This window comes from Tiliqua scincoides, chromosome 7 (genome assembly GCF_035046505.1).
Source record: "Tiliqua scincoides isolate rTilSci1 chromosome 7, rTilSci1.hap2, whole genome shotgun sequence".
Lineage (NCBI taxonomy): Eukaryota > Metazoa > Chordata > Lepidosauria > Squamata > Scincidae > Tiliqua > Tiliqua scincoides.
Window position 1 is genome coordinate 17736828 of NC_089827.1, and position 25197 is coordinate 17762024.

Here is a 25197-nt window from a genome sequence, read left to right on the forward strand (position 1 = left end):
CTACAGAGCTTGCGTCCTGAGTACACTTCTGTACTGAAGTGAGTCACAGACTCTTCGCTCACAACAGGAGAGGAAACTGAACACGTTCCACATGCGCTGCCTCTGACGCATCCTCGGCATCACCTGGCAGGACAAAGTTCCAAACAACACAGTCCTGGAACGAGCTGGAATCCCTAGCATGTATGCACTGCTGAAACAGAGACGCCTGCGTTGGCTCAGTCATGTCGTGAGAATGGATGATGGCCGGATCCCAAAGGATCTCCTCTATGAAGAACTCATGCAAGGAAAGAGCCTTAGAGGTAGACCACAGCTGCGAAACAAGGACATCTGCAAGAGGGATCTGAAGGCCTTAGGAGTGGACCTCAACAAGTGGGAAACCCTGGCCTCTGAGCGTTCTGCTTGGAGGCTGGCTGTGCAGCATGGCCCTTCCCAGTTTGAAGAGACACTTGGCCAACAGGCTGAGGCAAAGAAGGAAGGCCCATAGCCAGGGAGACAGACCAGGGACAGACTGCACTTGCTCCCAGTGTGGAAGGGATTGTCACTCCCAAATCGGCCTTTTCAGCCACACTAGACGCTGTGCCAGAACCACGATTCAGAGCGCAATACCATAGTCTTTCGAGACTGAAGATTGCCAAATACTAAGACATATTTTTCACTGCTTTCCGCCTAACTTTTAAGTATCCTGTGGTATAGCCTTGCAAACATTAAACTATAACAACCTTGTTTCTGAATAATTTCTTCAGTACTTAGAAAATGCTGAATAGCTCCTATATTCCACAATTGTTATTTGATAAGATAATTTTACTGTTTCAATTCTGGAAGCACTATTATAAATTAGCACAAATAAAGAAAGAATGTAAAATTGTCAAGGCACACCATCAATTTTTTGATAACTGACAAGGCACACCGTGCTGCTGGTGGGGAGCTCACACCCCCACTGGCTCTACTAATAAATAACCCTCCCCTGAATTCCTGGGGCAGACCTATGTGCCATGGCACACTGGTTGAAAATCGCTGATCTAAGGCTTGGTTTCCACGCTCTAAGAGGAATTTCAGGAGGCAGGGGGTAAGAATCAAGAGCTGCTCATATGACTGACAAGAGTTATCCATGATATGTGAGTGAGCCAGGATCTGCTAGAACGAAAAAAGCTCTTCTGGTTGAGGGACAGAAAAGAATAAGACTGCTGAAAGAGGATTATGAGAGTCGCATCCTATCCTTCCCCCTCTTCCGCTGGTGCAAGCACACCAAAAACCAGCACACTGTATCCAGGATACTGGATCAGGATGCTTCAGAGGGGAAGGGGATTTAAACCTCTGTAAACCTTCTGCTCCATAATGGTTCTCCTTGGACTTGCACCACTGCAGGTAGGTGCTGCTCTATGCGGCACAGGGGTAGGGGTGTGATCATTAGCACAAGTCCACAGAGACAAAGGGGTTGGGGTGGCTTGAAAAAGAGATAGGATCTGGTGCATGTCATCACCATCAGATCCACTCCCTCCCGCAGCCTCCCTGCCCTCATTCCATCCCCACTGCTGCCTCACCTGCTCTGGCTCTTCTGCCCTTGGAGATGTCCACACTGAGCATTTTTGGTGATCTTTCCTCAGTAAAGGTATTTGTACAGAGCCTTTTCATTCCATCTGGCCATTTGCCAAGGTGCCTACCCTGCTATGCATTTCAGTGGTCTCTTTCCCATAGATACTCCCCTCCAATTTGGGTGGCATTTTCTTCCCTAATGATAGCCTCCACCTTTTTGCTTAGCAATGCTGTCCTGAAGAAAACCTCTTGCCGAGTTCTCTTGCACTCGTAGCTGCCCTCACCCTCAAAGGAGCAGCTTTTTGCTGTACTTTTCTCTCCTGGAACCTGGAATCTCAGAGCCCAGCCACTGCTACTTAGAAGGACCTTATACTCAAACTTGCTTGGCAGAATAGGACTGGTAAGCCTCCCGCTCCTCATAACAGCTCCATTCTATTGCCTATTTGCCTGTTTCAAAACTTCCAGCTAAAACACCTACTTCAGCTGACTGGCTGCAGAGAAAGCCAGTTCAGCACAAACTCAGTCATTCCTCCTTTCTCTTTCCAGTTAAATCCCACTTGTCCAAATGACAAGTACTTCTTTCACCTATAACAATTTTAAAGCTCTGTAACTGACCTCCTAAGCAACATGTCTGAAAATAAATGTGCCTTTTTATTGTTTATTTAATAAATTCTCTAATAAACTCTTCATTTGAAATGCTGGATCTTGTGGTTACTGGTAGCCTAATTTTGAGGCACTTTGAGGCCGTTTGCACTGCTCACCCATGTTAGTAATCCCAAAATTGTCAGATGCTATTCAATCTGACCTCTTTGTACAGAAGTATGGCCAATTCCTCCAGTTTGGTTCAATATGAGTTAGAGAGAGTGTGCACACGCACTTGTGCATGACACATGTGTGGGTGTGAATGAGCAGTGTTGACAACACCATGCAGAAGCTAAAGGCTGAGCTGGTCTCAGGAATCAAAGATCCGTATATGACCAGGCAGCAATCCAGGAGAAAGCCTAAAAATCCACAGGGGGGGGAAAAAAAAACAGGCTTAGACTGTGTCAGCCTATAAAGCTGCACAAACAAAGGACAAGCACATGAAATTATTAAAGCACATGAAATTATTATTCCAAAGCAAAAAATGAAGCACCCAATCTCTTCCAAATTCCCTAGGTGACAGACATTAATGAGGAAGGTCACTTGTTCACTACAGCAAGCCCATCATACCCTTATAGCTAAGTTTTATGCTGTCCTGATTATAAGCAATGCTGGGAATCACTGGTGCTACTAACTTGTCTGATGTGTCAGTGGGATAGATGATGTATGGAAGAATCTTGGAGGGATAGCAGTAAATATAAGAGGAGAGAAAGGCAGATTCTGTTGTTACCAGAGCTCTTTTTGCAAGTATCACAGGTATGTTACTGGGATGATGGCCTCCCAAGACAAGGCCAAAGTTGCCTGACTATTAGCTAGGTCACTATCATCCAACTCAACAATAAATACATACCTGACTTTGTTCCTGACAATGTCCAGGTCTTTAGCAGCTGCAAGTCTTTACAGAAAAAAGGATCTAGGCCAGTGGTTCCCAAACTATGAATTAGGACCTGCTCATGGGTCATGACCTGATTTTTGGTGGGTCAAGGACTGGCAGAGCCTCTAATGTAAACACAGGTAATGGCAAGATCAGATAACTATTGCCACAAGCCCTGAAGCTATTTAAAAATCAGATAGCTGCTAATTATCCTGCAAACAGCTCAGCTCCTGCAAACTTGTGTAAATATAGGGAGACAAATATGTCTTTGAGCCTCCCTAATAAAAATAAAAACACAGATTTTATTTTTATTATTTTTCTGGGGAGAAATGTGGGAAAGGAAGGACAGTATTCACTGAAGTTCATTAGGGCTGCTCCATTATGAGAATTAAATCATGTTTTTGTACATAAAGAAACAAAATTTATTACTTGTAAGTAAATATATTATTTCCTTTTAGATCTATTTTTTAGTCTCCTAAACCTAGGTGGATTCTGATAAGAGCATCATTTTAAAAAGAGGGTCTTGATACTAAAAAGTTTGGGAACCACTACTCTAGGCAATTAATGAACTATCCAAAGACAATTGGAAAAAAAAATTTAGAGTTGCCATGGCAATATTTTGCATAATCACCTAGGCAAGTGTCCCTTTCCCTTATATTCCTTATCTGACTTTTATAAACTGAATGCCTGCTGGCAGAGTCAGTCTTTGATTTAGTCTTTGTACAGTACCTCGTACTTTGGCAATTGAGAACTAATAATAATCCTAACATTTCTATTTCACCTTTGAGTTGGGATGATGTATGCTTTCCTTTGTTTGGTGATTATACAGTTGTGTTACCTTGATTCTCATTATTATGTGATTGATTGTTCTATTGTGTGGGTTACTGTGTTTTTAATCGATAGTGATTTATCATATTTTTAAACCGATTGATTTGGGAGCAATTAAATACCTCGATAAACAACAAAATAATGTTGCATCAAAAGTCCCCATTCATTTCATCTAGCAGTACCGTCACTCACAACACTGCCAGAAGTAGGCTGGTCCAAGAGCTCGCAAAGCAGACTCTTCAATTTTCTGAAGCACAACCTGCCCAAACACAATAGGATTAAACAAACATCTGGGTGCCCAGTTCTTCAATTCAACTTCAAACTTAGAAACTTCAGCCGTTCATATACTGGCAAAGCACAATGACAATTTAGTAGGTCAGAGAAACTATGAGAAAGGATATACCCTGGAGTTGTGCGCCAAGCCCCCAAAATGATCAGGAACTTAAGCAGAAACTAATTTGGTCACCAGCAGGATTAGAGATGTGAAGGCCTGGAAAAAAAAATCAGAAAAAGTCAGAAAAAAACTGATTTTTTTCCTGAAGCCTTTTCTGTTTTTCCAAAAAATTGGAAAAGTTGAAAAAAGAAAAAAATTATTGAATGTTTTACTTTAACATGATGAATAAAATTATCATAGACAAGGTGTTCAAATATTTTCCAAATCATTTCTAAAAAATATGTATGGTATCAGATTATTTTAATTTCTATGCATTGAGGACAAGCAAGTCCTAGGTTACAAACTGAACTCTCCAACGCAAGAATAAGATGCATTTCTTCCTTTAGGAGGTACTTATATTGTCACAAGAAAAGAAAAAAGGTTTCAGTTTTGTTTTTGCATGTGGGTGAGTATGTTTGATTCTGTTCTGTCCTCTTCACCAGGCCTCAAAGCATTGGAAGAAAATACAGAGCAACAAAAAGGACCTGAAAGTATATACTTAATTTTAAAAAGAGTTTACATTTATCTAACTCCAGAAAACTGAATCATTTAGCTATATTAGTTTATCTTTAAAGCCTTTGTGTAAATAATAATTTAATTACTACTAATCTGGTTCTTTACTTACCCCACCCACAACCATAGATTAGTGTCTTCTTCCAAAGTAGCCATAGGCAGCCCAATCCTGAGCTGCCCAGGGCATGCGGCTGCAGCAGCGCTTAGAACAGCTCCCGCTGCATCCTGTGTGCCTCAGCCTGCCGCAGGCAGCGCCTCATGAGAATGGGACTTTCCTCCCCTTCTCCCAGGTCAGGGAAACAGCCCTGCAATAGGGCTACTCACTTTACTACTGACCAAAAGGTCAGTGGTAAAGTAAAGGTATTTCATGTAGGGCACTGAGCCCTGTACAAACGGACAGGATCTGGCAGAGCAGATCTCCCCGCTCTGTTATAAATTTTGTTATAAGAACACTTCAACCAGTTTTTTTTACAAAAGCATTGAAACAGGAGACATACTCCGCAGTATGTCTATCAGCTGTAAAATATATGAAGTCCTACAGAAAATTGGGAGTAGTAAAGTATTTGCTTTGCTGACTGACAATGCCAGCAATACGAAAGCAGCATGGGAGATCATAATGGATAAGTATCCACATATCACTACAATAGGATGTGCATCTCATGGGCTCAACTTGCTTCTTAATGATATTATGAAACTGAACACCCTTCACATTATCTACAGATGAGCAAAAGAAATAAAACATGTAAAAGGTAGTCCTATTGTAGCTGTAGTTTTCAAGAAGAAGCAAGTAGAAAAAATGCAAAGAATAAAATAGTGAAACTGAAGCTCTGCAGTAAAACTTGGTGGGCTGGAGTGGTGATCTCCTTTGAAAGTTTACTAAAAAAAAAAAAAGAAGCTCTTCAAGAAACAGTAATAGTTGAAAATCTTAAAGTACCCAGGAGTGCAAGAAACTCTGTTCTTGATCAGGATGTCTTCTGGGTTCAGCTGCAAAATTCCCTGAAGATTTTAAAGCCAATTGCTGCAGGAATCACTGCATCTGAATCAGATAGTGCACTTTTGTCAGAAATTCCTTATCTAATGACCAAGATAAAAACAACTGTTTTTGAAAATCTCAGTATATCTCCACTTACAACTATAGAAGAAAGTAAAGTGAAAGATTTTATTTAAAAAAGGAAAGAATTTTATTGCAATCCAATTCAAGCTGCTGCAAATCTGCTAGATCCAAGACTCAAAGGTGGAAATAAGTGATGATAGCACTGTTACTGCATTTGACTGGATTACAAAACAAGCATCACATTTAGGACTTGATGTTGGGAAGGTACTTTCAAATGTTGCAGAATAAAGAACATCTTCAGGGATTTGGTCCAGGAATGCAATCTGGGATTCTGCCAAACATATTCCTCCTGCAACATGGTGGCAAGGTCTTTGCACAACACAGCCTCTGACTCCTCTTGCTTCTCGCTTTCTTCAGATTCCTCCATCTTCTGCAGCATGTGAAAGAATCTGGTCTATGTTTGGAAACACTCACACTAAATCAAGAAATAAACTGACATATGAAAGGGTAGAGAAGCTTGTTTCAATTCGGGCAAAACTTCAGTTTTTAGAGGTCCATAATAACTGTGATAATGACAGACAATGGAGTAGCTGCAGAAGCAGAGACAAACTGATACCAATAATTACAGCTCAGAAAAAGATTCTGATTAAATTTCATGTCCATTCATTGAAACTTAGTCCCACTCCCTTCTATACACTTCCCCCCTCTTTAATTTTCTATGAGAATGGGTATTTTTATTTAATACCATGGAGAGGAAATATGAATAATTGTTACTTCTGGATTTCTAAAAATTGTTTTGTGGAGGTTTTCTGTTTTTTCCTGGAAAAATTTTTTTTCCCCGAGCTTCAAAATTTCCAGAAATTTTTACATCTCTAGCTGTAAATCACAATTCATGTGAAACCAGGCTTCAATAACTATTTGATTCTCACTATAAAATAAATTCAAAGGAATGCGTGAGAAAGGCCTTTCCCTAAGTTAGTTTCAAAAGAAAGAAGATGTAAAACAACTTTTAACATTCTCAGGGAAGGTTAAAATATCTCAGAACATTACCCTAAGCTTCAATTCATGTCTAACAAAATACTGCATTCTGTATCTCCAATCATATCTAAAAATCCTTGTTCCTAACTGAAATGCCCATTTCTGAAATTATACACACTTTATAAAAACACTGGAGATGAGTAAGTAGTTCTCACAGCAACTTTAACACAAGAAACATATTTTCCTGTTAATTTCCCAAATGAAATATGGGTGCCTTTCTCAACAACCATAGCGTGCTTCCTGAGGTGTAATTAAAATTTTCACAAGTAGGACATTGGAGCAGCTAATAAGGAGACATATCAGCAACTCATCTGTGTACTCTAAAAAAAATGTGCTACTCACAGCATCTCTCCCAGCAGCCTCTCTTGGGTAACAGACAGGATAAGAAGCACTGTATTAATGTATCCCTATTTCTGCTGAAGAGGGAAGAAGGCCTAGCTACGAGGACCACCATTTCTCCCAAATGAGGGAAAATACCAGGGAAGACTGCATGTGGCTCCCTCAGATTCCGATCAGACAGGGAAATAGCACAAACCTTTCATCTGTGAGGAGAGTGTGCATGACTATCCACCTTTCACATGTACACACGCATACAGAAAATTTTTTTGTCTATATACATGTAGCATGGCACTTTTTAATTACACAATCAACAATTCTTATACATTAGAATGCAGCAATTCTGACTATGTTCCTGGGGAACTGTCCATGGCTCATCTTGAGTAGAAGATCTGCATTTGGTCTGACTATAAGCAGGGAGGGATGCAGCAACAACCAGATTTCTTATAAATCCTCTGCCCTGTCTCAAATTAAGAAAGAACACAAGAAATCAACTCCAGACTCCTTCAAAGGCCTCTTGCATTAAAAGAACAGAGGAAATGCTCTGTACTTTAACCTTCCAATTGAATAATACTTCCCACAAACTATATGTAAACACTGATACAATATAATACCTCTAGGTCACATATTATTAAATACAACATTGGATTCCATCAGGTCAGGGGTGCCCAAACCCCGGCCCTGGGGCCACTTGTAGCCTTCGAGGCCTATCAATCTGGTCCTCAGAGAGTCCCTAGTCTCCAATGAGCCTCTGACCCTCCAGAGATTTGTTGGAGCCCACACTAGCCCAACACAACTGCTCTCAGCATGAGGACGACTGTTTGACCTCTCGTGTGAGCTGTGGGATGAGGACTCCCTCCACTGCTTGTTGTTTCACATCTGTGATGCAGTAGCAGCAGCAAAGGAAAGGCCAGCCTTGCTTTGTGCAAGGCCTTTTATAGGCCTTGAGCTATTGCAAGACCTTCATTCGTTCATATAAGTTCCTCTTTAATATATTCATTTATGTAAGCTTATGTAAATTTATTCAAATGTAAATTCCCCCCCCCCCGTCCCCAACACAGTCAGAAAGAACTTTGCCAAAAACTTTGGATACTCCTGCATTAGGTGATTGAAGTTATTGCATCCCAACTTGATGAACAAACAAGATCTTATGTGAACATGTATCACACCACATGACACCTGGAGTATGTGCACGAATGGGTGTATGTAAATGCATACGAACACTTAAATCACAATGAAGAATCTGGCATTTACAGTAACATTTTAAAAAGTCTGCTTCCATATACTTTTGAAAGTATACTTCCATATACTCCTCTCTCATATTATGGTTTTTAGTCCACTTTCAGGTATCCATGCCTTCCCTATCCAAATTTAAAATATATATATATATACACTGCAAATTCTGTATCATTTCTGTAACAGTTTTAGGCACCAAGGCTGCAATCCTATGAGTAAATTCCACTGAACTGATGGAGCTTACTTCTCAGCAGACATGCAAGGACCACACTGTTAATATGCATTTTGTTTATGGCACACACTATGAAAAACCAAGAAAAACCATGCTAAAATATCATGTGCCCATTTTTTAAGATTAAGCACAGTTTCTTGTTGTAAAAGAAAGCTTAACCATCATATCATGGCTTCCTTCAGATGAATTAATTTTGTAGAGGTGGGGCCTCGGTATCTGTGAGGGATCCATTTTGGGACCCCCCCCCCAGATATAGAAATCTGCTGTTTTGGCCCCTCTAGGGCTTCCCCGGGTCTCCCAATGCCTTGTAAGACAATAAAAGTGTCACTTCTAGTACCCCTCTGCCTTTTCAGCCATTCTGAAGTCCTGCCTTTTCAGTCATTCTGAAGCCCACAGAGGCTACTGGAACACGGCTCCTGACACCTTCAGAGGGTTCAGGTGGGGCCATGTTTGGCTCAACACAGGTCCAAGGGATCTTCGTTGAGCCAGATCCATGGATATAAAATCTGAGGATAAACAGCTCCACTGTACTAACTCCAAAAGAAGAATGCCACCAAATGAAATAATTCACTGCAACAGTTAAGATTTTGTTGTAGATATATATCATCTCAGTTTATCAATCAAATTATATTGCACAGAGATGTAGTGTTAACCAAATTTATTCTAATAGCTCCATCTATAGCTGATTTGTGGGTGGAAGCGGCTTCCACCCACAAATCTTCTGTGATCAGGAACTGCAAGTATAAATCAGATGCGTGTGAAAATACAAAGTGTCATCCTCTGCACTGTAATGTTATCAGTGAGATGTGCAGGCAGTTGTATATCCCCATCCACATTCTGTCATGACTACAGATGGATGGTGGTATAAATGCCAAACTATACTGCTAATACATAGATTTTTACATAAACCTCAAACCTCCTAAAAAATGCAGGATCAAACCAGGATCAAGTCCAGCATCTTATTTCCAACAAAGGTTAAGTACAGTCTACAAGCTCCACAAGCAGGAGATACTGTATAAAAGTGTCCTAATATGACATCATTATTGCTATGCCATAAAATATTTCATGAAAATATGAAGTTACTGATTTTATCTTATATTGAAAAGTTATCCACTATTAACATTTTCCATATACAAATATTCCATATAACATACAGGCAGTCGGTAATTTAAAAATTCATCTCTATTTTACAATATTATTCAGTAAATTTCATCCATGCTCATCTCTGCTCTTCAAACCAGAACAAATATAGTAAACATTCGCACTCATAATTAGCAAAAACATATTACTGAACAAATAATAAATTGAAACTGCAAATTACTGAAGACATAATTGCTAACATTCCTCAGCACTGAATGTTTAACAGATTGCCATTTGGCATAGAGCAATATTTGGCAGTGCTTTTACAATGAAAGCAGTGCCCTTTGGGAATCATCTGAGGCTATCACTTCCACACAGAAAGCATTTATCCTCAAAAGCATAACAGCAAGGGAATTCATCAATTATAATACAGGGCAGTTATCACACCATACATTTTACAGAATACGGATCTTCTCACATTCAAACACCACATTTGATTATAGTCCTTTAGTCCTGCAAAATCTATTTACACTTGGTCTGATTTGAATGGATAGTATGCAATGTCCTTCAAATGTAAAATGAGAACAGTCTGTCAACAGAACTGAAGACCCCATAGCACAACCAGATCTATACAGCATCAGTCTACAAATGTGCATGGCTAGAAGGCTTGAATGTGTACACACGGGAGCCAGATAGACATATATGATATGGGAAGATTCAAGTCTATTTGCAAAATTAGAGCACCATAACCTTTGTAAATATCCAGTTTATTTTTTAAGTTACCTCTTTCTGAAAAATTCATGAATATGTGTACCTACATATTTATCAATTTTAACTTCTCATTCATAAGTGTATTTAATATACTACATCTCTCGCACACATTCACAACAAATTTTTGATATACTGAGAAATCTACAGTATACAACAGAAAGAATGGTTCATCAACATCTGATACATTTTCACAATTCTAATACTGCAAAGCTTACATATATATGTCTGCCTTTATATCCCTGTAAAATAGTCCAAAGAGAAAGTATTTAAATCATAGGCTATAATCTTCAATTTCTATAGCAATTTTCTATATAATAAATTGCAACTTTATTTACAGATATTACAAGAAACTAATTTTATTTATGTTTTGTAAAATGCTTTAAACATAGGTGAAAGAAGTATTATTGCCCAAATATCCTCAAACACAGCCAGTACTGTAGTATTTCCTCTTCTCCTGCCAACCAGTACAAGGAAATATGAAGTGCCTTTCTGCACTGTCTTCACTCCTTTGTGAACAAGATGAAGGACTGCAGGCTTTTTGGTCTCTGGATTAGGGAACCAAATATATGCATAGCCAGGGTATGCAGTGTTGATACATGCAGAGAAAGCTGTTGATCACAGATTACTCTATGCCAGATTGATCCAAGGAAAGCTAACAGAACCAATTTTTAGTGCTTGTAAAAGTACAAAAGTCTCAGAGTATAATTAGCCATCCAAAATGAAAAGGTAGCAAATGCTCAGTTTTATAACTTACTAACAGCCCAACCCTATCCACACTTACCTGGGAGTAAGCCCCATTGATTCTTATGGGACTTCTGAGTACACGTGCATAGGATTGGGCTGTAAATTCCTTGTCTTGAATATTGCTACATTGACAGAACTACACCTATTTTGTATCTTTTTTTCCCCAGAGCAAACATAGGGAGCACTACTTGTATTCCTATATGAAAACAGGTATGCACAAAATCAATTTAGTATACTAAATTTTTATATTCTTCACACCACACATAACTAATAGGTATTCATTATCACAAGGCGTATTGATAACTACCAGCTCAGATGGCATTTAAAAAGGAATAGGCAACTCATGGTTAACAAAGTTATTAAAGCAGCCATTTTCAACTACTGTTCAACTACTGTCTGCAGGTGTGCTGTGGAGTTTGGGGGAAGATCACTGGTTAGTATGGTCACTGGGAGATGCGAGCCCCTCCTGTCAGTGCAGTATGCCTTGTCAATTGTCAAAAAACAATGGTGTGCCTTGACAGTTTTAGTGCCTTGTTAGGGGTGCCATGAGATGAATAAGGTTGAAAATCACTGTATTAAAGGCTATAAACCTTCACGTATACCCGAAGATCACAAACTAGAGACATAATGAAACACGTAATGCAGCAATTCCAAAACTCTCTAGGAGTTTGAGTGCAGCTATAAGTGCTTGCAGGGGAGGAGCAAAGGCTGTGATGTGATCACCATGATCATACCACTGCTGTGTAGGAAAGGGTTTAAAAAAAAAAACTTACCCCTGGCAGCACTGGCCCTCTGGAGGGTACAGGAGCCCACAGACCCCTCAGCAAGGTTCCCCAAGCCTCAGAACAGCTAAAAATAGCAGTTGGAAGTGGGCCACAATTGCTATTTTTGGCTGTTCAGAGGTCTGGGGAGTTAGATGAGATGCTAAATATGTTAACAAGTAGTTACAGACTTATGTTTACCTAATGCAGCAGCCCCAAGGCTCCACCATATGAATAAGGACTGCAGCACAGGGGTATCTACATGTTGTTTTCCAATTATAATTGCCACAACAAAGCAGATATTTAACCCTTAAAGAGCCAATGTAGCAGTTCCACTGAATTTGATCAACTGACATATTAACTTATCAGATCTTTTATTCCATTATAGTGACAAATGTGAAATGGAGACATTACTCTGTAAAACTGCAACTTGTATTAAAAACACTCAAAAATGTTTAAGTAACAACTGACAAGGGCTTCAATCATTTCAACTGAAAGTAAATTGACACTCTGAATGCTAAAAAAGCAGTATAACAATCTTTTCATTAAGTCAGCTAATTCAATTGCCTTCTAGAGGATCAGACTGCACAGCTGTAATCACGTCTCAAACGTTATTCTTCCATGACTCTTTTCCATTTGACCACAGGTTGTTGCCAGCAAACATGCCAGCTTGACCTTGTAGAAACTGGCATCTGCCCTCCTACAGAATCAATATTATTCTGATGCTACTGAATATCTACATGAATCTGCTGACAGATCATCTAGAATCTAGGTCCTAGATCTAGGACCTGGGGTTTAGCAGAACCAATATACTGATAACACCAAGTTTATATTCCTTTAAGTGCTCGGGGATGATGTCTTTTATAAACAAGCATCTAAACCAGTGGTTCTCAAACTTTTTAGAAGCCCTAGGCCTTTCAGAAGCCCTTGGCTTCATTTATAAATGCCAAGGGTGTGGCAATCATGATTGGGCAGTTGTGCCCCCCCCCAGCAGCTTGTTTTGATGAACATAGCCTAATCTGCCCTGTCACTTTCATGACCCAACAAGAATTGGGTTATGTCCCACGGGTGGGTCTAGACCAGCCATTTTCAACCACTGTGCCATGGCACACTGGTGTGCCGTGAATGGTCTCCAGGTGCGCCATGGGAATTGGGGGTTATTTATTAGTAGGGTCATTGGGAGATGTGAGCCCCCAACCAGTAGTGTGCTGTGCCTTTCCAATTGTCAAAAATCTGATGGTGTGCCTTAACCATTTTAGTGCCTTCCCAACATGCGATGAGGTGCAAAAGGTTGAAAATCACTGGTCTAGACCAGGTGTGCCCAAACCCCAGCCCTGGGGCCACTTGTAGCCCTCAAGGAGCCCCCAGTCTCCAATGAGCCTCTGGCCCTCCAGAGATTTGTTGGAGTCCACACTAGACCGATGCAACTGCTCTCAGCGTGAGGGCGACTGTTTGACCTCTCGCGTGAGCTGTGGGATGAGGGCTCCCTCCACTGCTTGTTGTTTCATGTCTGTGATGCAGTAGCGGCAGCAAAGAAAAGGCCAGCCTTGCTTTGTGCAAGGCCTTTTATAGGCCTTGAGATATTGAAAGACCTTCATTCATTCATTCATATAAGTTCATCTTTAATATATTCATTTATGTAAACTTATGTAAATATATTCAAATTTTAAATGTAAACTAATTCTTTTTTTTTCTCCTGACACAGTGTCAGAGAGACGATGTGCCCTTCCTGCCAAAAACTTTGGACACCCCTGATCTAGACCATTGGTTCCCAAACTGGTGGACTGCGATTAATTTGGGAACTACTGGACAATGACCTTTTAAGAGGTGGGGAGGAAAGACTGCAACACAATCTCCAGGATCACACTGCTGTAAAAGAAGGGAGCAGGATTTTCTATTTAACTTGCAGCCAGCACTGCAGTCCTGGTGGGAGGGGGGGGGCATACAGGGAGCCCTCTGCAGGGCTCCCTGTGCCTGCAAAAGTGTAAAGCAGAAAAAATGACATTGTTTCGTCATGAAAACTGCAAGTGTCCATTTTTTTTTAAACACTTTTGCAGGCACAAGGAGCCCTCCACAGGGCCCCCAGCTACCCCTGGACTCCCTAGGACTGCAGCACCAGCTGCAGGCAAGTAGAAAACCCCCCTCCCATCCCTGACAGCAGTGTGATCCTAGGGATAGCATTGCTGCCTTCCCCTCTCCCCCACAAAAACTTACAGTGCTCCCAATTCCCTTGTAGAGGTTTGGGGGAAGCACTGGTCTAGACCAGGGGTCTCCAAACTTTTTTGCCAGAGGGCCACATCAAATATCTGGCATGGTATGGAGGGCCGGAAAAACAATTAAAATATAAAATTTAAATAAATAAGAGATGGAACTTGAATGAATGAATGAATGAATGAATGAATGGGGTCATTCATTCAACCTCTCTGGCCCTCAGAACACCCTTCAGACAAAATCAGAGCACAGTTCTGGTCATGTTCAGTTGAGTGGGCCACAGGCTTTCAGGGGACAAGAGGTTGGCCGCAGGCTGGAAAGAGGCTTGCTGCGGGCCGCTTCTGGCCCCCAAGCCGGGGTTTGTTGACCCCTGGTCTAGACTATTGGTCAAGTACAGGGATTCTCAAATTTCTTAGGAGTGAAACTCCTGAGGTAAGTTTGTGCAGAGGCATGTAAATGGCAGCAATGCGATCCACAGATCACACTGCTAAAGGGGCAGGGGACGTTTTTCTTAACCTACCTTACCTGCTACTGGGGTCTAGGAGTGCAGGGAGCCCTGCGGAGTCCTTTGCATGGTTCCCCACAGCTTATAGAAAGTGAAAATAGCTACTGTGACCCACTTCTGGATTGAGAAACCAGCGGTGGATCGCAGTAGCTATTTTTACTTTCTACAAACCACAGGAAACCATGAGAGGACTCCGCGTGCCTCCACGCACCCCTAGACCTCCACAGCAGGTAAGGCAGCTTAAGAAAAAAGCCCCCTTGCCCTGCAGCAGCTTGATCCTAAGGATCGCACTGCTGCCTTCCCCCCTCCCTTAAGGGAGTAGAGGCTGTAGTGCTGCAACACCCCAATTTGAGAACCACTGGTCAAGTGGATAGGGTTATTCACAATAAAGCAAGACAGAGGTGAGGCTCAGGAAATTATTATGCTTAGGAGAGGATTACTATATCACTAATAGGTGGAAAAAGGCTGTCACTTAATGGCAGAGCACATGCTTTACATGCAGGAAGCACCAGATTCAACCCCTGGCTTCTCCAGAGAAAACTATGCAAGATTCCTGACTGAAACCCTGGAGAGCTACTGACAATAGCTAGAAGTGTTTAAAAACAGTGTTATTTACTCAGAAGTAAGACCATTGTGTTGAGTGAAACTTAGGCTGCACTCCTATCTTACACACAGGAAACTAATACCTCTAACAATAGCACATGGCTCAATTATCCAATTCAGTATAAGGCAACTACCTACATACCCCTTATATAAACAAGTGCTGTAAATAGGTGTGCTCCTGGAGTTTGCCGTGCTTTGGGGCAAGTAGGTTACATACATTGTTAATATCAGGTGTGCTTTTAAAGCATAGGTCCATTCTTACTTAGGCAGGGCTCGCATTTAGGATCAGCACTGCTGGGTGCCTACTATAGTCCACTGTGAATCTTCAGAATGACAGCAACCCTGGTGCTCTTTGCTATTGCTACCTGTTTACTTGCCCTCTCCAAGTGTATGGTCAATGACAAGGAAGAGCAGGAACCTTCACTTACCTTGCCCTCTGGGAAGGGATGCATTGGGCTGAGTGGAAGAGGGCAATCAAATGGGCAACAGCAAAGAGGAAGTGGGTTAACTTGGGGAAGGGAACCCATTAGGGTCCTTCAAAACCTAAAGAAGGAGCTAAGAAGGGGGACCTGGATAGGTTGATCCATGTTTTTGTGACTTTCAGGATTGTCTACTGCAGTGGTTCTCAGATGTTTAGCACTGGGACCCACTTTTTAGAATGAGAAAGTGTCAGGACCCACCAGAAGTGATCTCAAGACCAGATGTGACATCAAGCAGGAACATTTTTTACAATCCTAGACTGCAACCCTACCCACACTTACCTAGGAGTAAGTCCCATTGACTATCATTGTTAAAAGAATATTTATAGTAGCTTGTTAAAAGTACAGAGTTGTAACATTTACTCAGATGCAGTCACATCCCATGGTAGCATCAAGTCTAATATATTAAAAATGAAATATTGAAATGAATGGGAACCCACCTGAAATCAGCTCACGACTCACCTAGTGGGCCCCAACCCACAGTTTGAGAAACACTGGTCTACTGCAATGTGCTCTACAGTGAGACTACTCTGAAGTTGGTTTAGAAGTTGATGTGAAATGCTAGTGTCTGCCTCCTACTGAATATTGAATGGCAAAAGCATATTTAACCAATGTTGCTGGAACTAGACTAACTGCCAATTTGCTTCTGGGTCCAATTCAAGATGCTGATCCTTACATTTAAAGATATTAATGTCTTGAGGACCAGAGAAGACCTCTTCCTACACCAACCTCACAATCACTTATAGTGGATGGATAAGAACCTGATATATACATAAAATTATCAAAGCTATTCCATTGACAGGCAGTACAAAAATGGTAACCAAGAACATGAGCAGCTTGGAGCAGTACCTTAGCCAATAGGCTTACCTCCTCTTGAGATTAGGAAGTGTTCTTCCCTCCACCTACCATAAAGGTTACACACTATCTGTTGCAGTTGGCAACTGGCAATTAATTTCTGATATCTGTTCTTAAAGCATTGTTTTATACTGTTAGTTCATTTTTTTGTATTTTATTTGTTTGGCTGTATTTTAGTTTTATATTCCACTTAGATGGCAAGACACTTTGCTATAAGAAAAAGCAGACTACATATGCCTTAAGTCACTGTTTCTCAAACTGTGGGTCAGCACCCACTAGGTGGGTCATGAGCCAATTTCAGGTGGGTCCCCATTCATTTCAATATTTTATTTTTACTATATTAGACTTGATATATTAGACTTGATGGTATGTGACTGCATTTGGGGAAATGTTACAGGGCAGGAAGTCTGGTCTAGAGGGTAGAGCCTCAATTTGCCTGAAGATAACATCCACAGGTCGCCAGTTCGAGGCCACCGGCACCGTGCAACCTTGAAGCAGCTGACAAGCTGAGCCGAGTTATTCCATCTGCTCTGAGCGTGGGAAGATGGAGGCCAGAACGTGAAACCAGATCAAGAAAGAAACATCTTGAATGTTGTGGTTCTTGAAAGATAGAACCTTCTTTCAATTGTAAAAATCCCTATGTGGATTTAAATCGCCTGCCTATGTAAACCGCCTTGAATAAAGTCTTGAACAAAGATCAAGAAAGGTGGTATATAAATACCTGTATTATTATTATTACTATTATCTGTATTTTTAACAGGCTACTGTGTATATGCTTTTAAATTTCTTGCTTGATGATGTCACTTCTGATCATGACATCACTTCTGGTGGCTGACAAATTCTCATTCTGAAAAAGTGGGTCCCAGTGCTAAAATAACTAATTCATGCTCCTATGGAGTCAGTGGTATTTAATCAACCTGGGACAAACAGCAGGATTAAACTGTCTATATATATATACACAATTCAGTACTTTCTATGATGATGGCATATTCCTGTATGTTTATCATACAGGATTTATTGCACACTGAAATATAGGCATATAAGTAATGCCGCTTAAAAGTAATCCATGCAAGGCAACTATAAATGGGTAGAAGATACTTCTGGAAGTAAAATAAGCATCTGTATATAAAAAGCTAGTTTCCAACATTCTGTCACAACTTGATGTGATCATGAAAGGCTATGCAAATAGGATACATCAGAACTGTGAAAAATTATCAAGTATTTCTTAAAGGCTGAGGGTACCACACAAAGAAAGAAAATTTAGTCCCTGATCGCACTTTACTTACCGTATTTTTCGCTCCATAAGACACACTTCCCCCCCCCCAAAAAAGTGGGGGGAAAAGTGTGTGCATCTTATGGAGCGAATACTGCCCCCCCCAAAAAAACTCCACCCCAGCCCTGGCCCCGCCCCCTGCCCACTCTGCTCTGCTTCCCAGTCAGAGGCTACTCAGAAGTAAGTCTCAGAGTCACTGGGGCTCACTCCCAGGAAAGTGTGGGTGGGGAGGCAGTCTCACTGCCCAATCCTGTGCATGCCTACTCTGAAGTAAGTACCATTAGAGTCAGGGGGGCTTACTCCCAGGAAAGCCTCTCTCCCCCCCCCCAAGCCTGGAGCATCACAACTTCTCTGCAACACAAACACTTTCCCCCCTCTCTCACACACACAGGCTGCCCCCTTCTCTTACTCACACAGATGCTCTGCCCCCCCCACACACACACTCACTCACACAGCAGGGGAGGGGCGCTTTCACTCACCTCATCCAGCATCTGAATGTAAGCCCCCCCCCCATCACAAAGAAAAAACTGTCTCCTTGGTCAGAATGCCAGTGTTTGCTTATTGCACAAGCCCCAGGTAAGGCTCGGTTCTCACCATAAATCCAGAGGTTTGTTGTGTCTTGAGAATTCAAGTTGTGGTTGGACTTTCTACTTGTTCATTTGTATTGGAATCACGGAAGAACTGGCGAGGAGGTAGATGTGGTGTCAGCAGTGGCCCCTTTAAGGGTAAGGCCTGGGCATTCAACAGAGTGTGCTGCACAGCTGCAGCCACTGGAAGGCAATAGGGCCCTCAGGGATATAAGGAGTACCTGAGGCAGAAAGGGTTTGTGGGTTTTGAAGGAGTGCAGGTTGGAGAGGAGGCTGACTGGGTTTATTGAATTTGGAATCTGACTGTGGATTGTGACTGGACTTGGATACCCTGATGGATTTGACTGACCTTGAACTGTAATTTGGCTTATTGGTTCTGGACTCTGATTTGGCAACTCTGATTGATGGGACTGATTTACTTGGCATCTGTGGACTGGAACTGGACTCACTTTTGCTTGCTGCACTGGCGAGCTGCACAAGGGGGACTGATCAGCCTTAAGCGGGCTCAAGGCCCAGTGGATTGGGATTTGGCAGAACATCATTGTAGCAGAAAGATAATGTGATCCCCTATTTTCGTGCACCTGCTTTTGTGAGCTTCATAAATTCTGACTCTAGCAATGATGAGTTCTTGGGGTTTCCAGAAAACTAGAGTACTCAAACCTTTAAGTCTCTCCATTTGTTGATGACAGTGATAATGGTCCTTAATGCCACTGTTGACTGCTGTTCACTTTACATGGTTCAAATGTTGTTCTGTTATAGTTTATTAAATATTTTGTTACACTATTTGGTTCAGAATATTTTTTTTCCTGTTTTCCTCCTCTAAAAACTAGGTGCGTCTTATGGTCAGGTGCGTCTTATGGAGCGAAAAATACGGTACTTTCCCCTATTATAAGCATTCATGCCTGTGGAGAAACAGAAGTTCAATGTTTGGTGACACTGTTGCAGTGAAGGAAAAACCTGCCCACTGCCACTATGTAGCCAAGCCCCTGCAATGATTTGTGGAATGGTCTTCTCCAGATAACCCTGCAGAGCAGTGGTTCCAAAACTGTACACCACTGCAAACTCAGACATGTTTCATGATGCTCTGTGGCCTTTTCTTACTGACACTCCCAAGCACAACTACCTTGAATTGTGTAAGATCTCATGTGACTCATGATGGTGGTGTCCAGGAGAGTCGGTGCTGTAACTGCAGGGTGGCCATGACTGTGGTAAGTTTGGGAACCTCTGCAGTAGAATGATGGGGAAAGTATACCTTGACCAGTTAACTGTTCAGAAATAAAAAAGCAGGAGCCATCTCAGTCACCACTATGCAATTTCACCACTATGCAAAGTCACCACTATGCAATTAAAACACAATGTTAAGCACTGTCACGTTAACATGTTGGATGTTAACAAAATATTTGTTGTTTTTAGCATCCAACATGTTAACGTGACAGTGTTTAACACTGTATTTTAATTTTGTTTCACATTGAATTTTGTGTTTTTTACTTTTGCCAGCCACCCTGAGAGTTTAACTAAAGGCTGGCATACAAGTTCACTAAAGAAATAATAAGAGCATGGTTGATGGTAGGCTGCAGTCCCTGCTAGCACCAGCATACCACACCAGAGCCTGCTAGTCAGTCAAACTGTATGTTTGCAAGGTGCTCCTATCTCCACTGATGCTGCTCAGTGGTTACCAGTAAGGCCCAGTTCTCACGCCAGTATTGCCACAGTTCCAATCTTCACTGAAAGCTGTTTCCCAAAATTCTTTGCAAAACATAAGCCCTCTCCCCTCAAGCACACTCCACCCATGGTGGGTCTTTTGCTGGTAAGCAAACAACTGTGAAAAGGGAAAGGTGAGAGGGGAGAATGATATTCTGGCTAAGAACACTGGCTGTGACAGCACAGACACTTTGTGCAGACATTTAAGAAACACTCTGCTAAGCTGTCAAGGTTCTATAATTCCCTCACTGTAAACAAGACAACCTCTTGATAGGACGGGCAACCAATTGCCTCCAGAATAAAATTATGAGCCTGATTCTTTTCTAGACTTTAGAAGAATGTTTTCTGACGTCCTGTGTCATTAGCTGCATTTTCTGCTTGGTGAATTTAAACATTCCAAAATATACGGAATAAACATAATTTTTAGAAATTGTTTTTCAAGGAAATACTAAAGATACCTGTGCTCTGAACAGCAACACACACAGCAAAGCAAAATAAAAATAAAAAAGTTGAAGAGACACCTATATCCTACATCCCTTTCCATCAGCATGACTGGCAACTAAACCACATAAGGCTGCAATCCTATATGCACTTTCCTGTGAGTAAGCTCCATTGAACACAATGAGACTTGCTTCTGAGTCAGCAGGCACAGGCTTGTGCTCCAAGTCTGGCAGGGTGGTGAAGGAGAAGGCAAGTTTTCAAGTTAAGGGAAAGGACATGCCCTCTCGGCTGACAAAATATTAGAGGGGGAAGAGGAGACAGGAAGCTGAAAAACAGAATTGGAAGTGGAGGATCAGAGAGTTGCTGCCGCCTGCAGCAGATCCCTACTGTCACCTTCTGCCCAAGAAGCAAGGAAGGCAATAAATAAAAAGCCTGCCCTGTTGGTTATGATAGTGGCAAAGGCAGCAGCTCAGGGCCCTTGGGGGGGTAGTCCAGGCAGCATCACCACTCTTAGACTAGCAGTTTCTTCTCCCCATCGCTACACCTGGGGGGGGCCCTGCAGGTGTCAGAGCCCCAATCCTATGCATGTCTACTCAAAAGTAAGTCCCATTATAGTCAATAGGGCTGACTCTAGACAAGTATGGATAGGATTGTGGACCAAGGCTGCAATCCTATTCACAATTTATCCTGGGAAAGAGTAACTCTCCAACTATAATGAGATGTACTTATAAGTAGACATGCATAGGATTGGGCTCTGACACCCATGGCCACTCTCCCAGGTAAGTGTGGGATAGCACCGGAGCCTAAGAGCTCAATCTTATGCAAGCTTACTCAGAAGTTACATTATAGTCAATGGGGCTTACTCTCCCAGGAAAGTATGGATAGAACTGCAGCCTAAGAGCCCAATCCTATGCATTTCTACTCAGAAGTCAGCCTGAGTAGGGATGTATAGGATGGGGTTCTTAGGCTACAAGCCTATCCACACTTACCTAGGAGAGTAAGCTGGTTGACTACTATGTCAGACTTTTGAGACATGCATAGGATTGGGCTCCTGCCTGTCTACTCAGAAGTAAGTCCCATTGTAGTCAATGGGGCTTACTCCAAGGTAAGTGTGGGTAGGACTACAGCCTTAGAGCCCACTCATCTGCATGTCTACTAAGAAGTCAGTCCCATTATAGTCAATTGGTAATGACTCACCCAGACAAGTGTGGATAGGATTGAATCCCTATCCACACTTCCCTGGGAGTAAGCCCCATGGACTATAAGGGGATTGAGTTATTCGTAGACATGCATAGGCTTGGGCCCAAACACACTCTCTCCTAAGAAAGTATGGATTGGATTGCAGCCTTAGGCCACAATACTATCCACACTTACCTGGGAGTAAGCCCATGGACTACAATGGGACTGAGTTCCAAGTAGACATACGTAGGCTGGGGCTCCAACACCCATGTCCTCTCTCCTAGGAAAGCATGAATAGGACTGCAGCCTTGGGCCACAATCCTATTCACACTTACCTGGGAGTAAGCCCACTGACTACAATAGGACTGACTTCTGAGCAGACATGCACAGGCTTAGGCTCTGTGGCTGCAGTCCTAGCCATGCTTTCCTGGGAGTAAGCCCATGGACTCTAGTAGGACTTACTTCAGAGTAGACATGCACAGGCTTGGGCTCTGACACCCACATCCTCTCTCCTAGAAAAGTGTGGATAGCATTGCAGCCTTGGGCCACAACCCTATCCACACTTACCTGGGAGTAAGCCCCATTGACTACAATGGGACCTCCCTCAGAGTAGACGTGCACAGGCTTGGGCTCCGAGGCTGCAGTCCTATCCACACTTCCCTGGGAGCGAGCCCGTTGACTGCAGTGGGGCGACTCCAGAGTAGACCAGTCCAGGCTCGCGCTCTCGGCCGGCCAGGCCGCTCACTCACCGTGTGGAGGTGCCCTTCCTCACATCGCACATCATGCACTTGAAGGCCTCGGCGCTGTTGCGGAAGGTGCAGACGCTGCAGTCCCAGTAGCCCTCGTCCGAGGACGGCTTCGGCTGTCGCTTCGGCCTGCCCCGGGGGTGGGGTGGGGGGAGAGTGGGGGAGGGGTGAGCAGGGAGGGGCAGAGAGAGGGGGAGGCGTTACGTGAGGCGACATAAGGCACCGCCGCGATCGGCGGGTCGCCCTCGTGTGTGTGTGTCTGTCTCCCTCCTCCCCGGGGCTCGCTCGGCCCAGCACAGCCCCGCGCCCGCCCTCGCTTCGCCTCAGCTGGGGGAGGGGCGCCCGCGCCAACCGTCGCCCCAACAACCGCCGCCGCCCCTCCCCCCTCACCTGGTGGGGCTCTTCTTGTCTCCCATGCCGGCTCCAGGCGCCTCTCCAGCCCTTTGTGTTTGTCAATACGCGGCCGCGGGGAGGAGGGGGAGGAGCGCCGACAGCGCCGCCGCCGCCGCCTCCAGCTGTCGGGGAAGTCCTGCTGCCGGAGCCCGGCGCTGCTGCTGCCGCTGTTGCTGGCTGACCGGCGCGCGCACCCGGCGCTCCTGCCGCTCTCACGTGTCCCCCCGTCGCCAACCAGGGCCGCCCGCAGCACGGCCCAGGCCCAGCGCCTCGCGCGCCCGCGGGGGGGCTGAGGGGGAACCCCGAGCGCCGGGGGGAAGGGCGCTGCTGAGGGGGAGGAGAGGCAGAGCCCGCACCCTCGCAGCACGGGCGTGTGGGGCCTACTCGGAAGCAAGCCCCATTGGGTTCAAGGAGGCTTCCTCCCAGGAAAGAGGCACATCCCCTCACAGCACACACACACCAGTCTCTACTCAGAAGTAAACCCCATTGGGTTCAAGGAGGCTTCCTCCCAGGAAAGAGGCACATCCCCTCACAGCACAAACACACCAGTCTCTACTCAGAAGTAAACCCCATTGGGTTCAAGGAGGCTTACTCCCAGGAAAGTGGCAGATATCTTCACAGCACAATCCTACACACACACAATCCAACTCAGAAGGGAGTGAAAGAGTATTCAGTGAGGCTTACTCCCAGGAAACTTGCTTATGCCCCTTCTCAGCACAATCTTATACACACACACACACACACACACACACACTCAGAAGTAGGTCCTATTATGTTCCTTACTCTCAGGAAAGTGGCACATGCCCTCACAGCACATTCCTACATCTATATACATGTCTGTACTCAGAAGTAGGTCCCATTGTGTTCAGTGAGGCTTATCCCAGGAAGGTTGCACACCTCCTTGCAGCACAATCCTTTACACATGCGCGCACGCGCGAGCGCGCACACCCCTCTGCTCAGAAGTCCCATTGTGTTCAGTGAGGCTTACACCCAGGAAACTACCGCGGCATCTCTCTCCTTAGCGTTGTAGGAAAGCTGTTTGCCCGAGTTGTACTAAAGAGGCTGCAGGTACTTGCAGAGAGCGTCTATCCAGAATCGCAGTGTGGATTCCGAGCCAACAGGTCCACCACTGATATGGTATTCTCCCTTAGACAACTGCAGGAGAAATGCAGGGAACAACGACAGCCACTCTTTATAGCCTTCATAGATCTCACAAAGGCTTTCGACCTGGTCAGCAGAGACGGCCTCTTCAAGATTCTCCCCAAGATTGGATGTCCACCCAGGCTCCTCAGCATCATCAGATCTTTCCACAAGGACATGAAGGGCACTGTTGTCTTCGATGGCTCCACATCAGACCCTTTTGACATCCAAAGCGGAGTGAAGCAGGGCTGTGTTCTTGCACCAACCTTGTTTGGGATTTTCTTCGCTGTCCTGCTGAAGCAGGCCTTTGGAACTGCAACAGAAGGCATCTATCTCCGGACCAGATCAGACGGAAAGCTCTTCAACCTCTCCAGACTGAGAGCAAAATCCAAAGTCCAGCTGAAATGTCTGCGTGACTTCCTCTTTGCCGACGATGCAGCTGTCACTACCCACTCTGCCAAAGATCTCCAGCAGCTCATGGATCGTTTTAGCAAGGCCTGCCAAGATTTTGGACTGACAATCAGCCTGAAGAAAACACAGGTCATGGTTCAGGATGTGGCCTCACCTCCCTGCATTACAATCTCTGAACATGAACTGGAGGTTGTCCATGACTTTGTGTACCTTGGCTCAACGATCTCCGACACACATTCTCTCGATACCGAGCTAAACAAGCGCATCGGTAAAGCAGCTACCACGTTTTCCAGACTCACAAAGAGAGTCTGGTCCAACAAGAAGCTGACGGAACATACCAAGATCCAGGTCTACAGAGCTTGCGTCCTGAGTACACTTCTGTACTGCAGCGAGTCATGGACTCTTCGCTCACAACAGGAGAGGAAACTGAGCGCTTTCCACATGCGCTGCCTCCGACGCATCCTCGGCATCACCTGGCAGGACAAAGTTCCAAACAACACAGTCCTGGAACGTGCTGGAATCCCTAGCATGTATTCACTGCTGAAACAGAGACGCCTGCGTTGGCTTGGTCATGTCGTGAGAATGGATGATGGCCGGA

The 25197-nt window shown here is 43.7% G+C and overlaps 1 protein-coding gene across 1 annotated transcript in view; it reads right to left on the reverse strand.

The window, feature by feature from the left end:
* Positions 1–23248, reverse strand: part of YAF2 (YY1 associated factor 2) — a 33841-nt gene extending 10593 nt beyond the window's left edge. The window contains exons 1-2 of the mRNA XM_066634346.1: positions 23046–23248; positions 22659–22784 (exon numbers count right to left, since the gene is read on the reverse strand). Coding sequence (XP_066490443.1) covers positions 22659–22784; positions 23046–23071 — 152 coding nt within the window. The 5' untranslated portion in view covers positions 23072–23248. The remainder of the gene's footprint in view (positions 1–22658; positions 22785–23045) is intronic.
* Positions 23249–25197: the final 1949 nt, after the last annotated feature.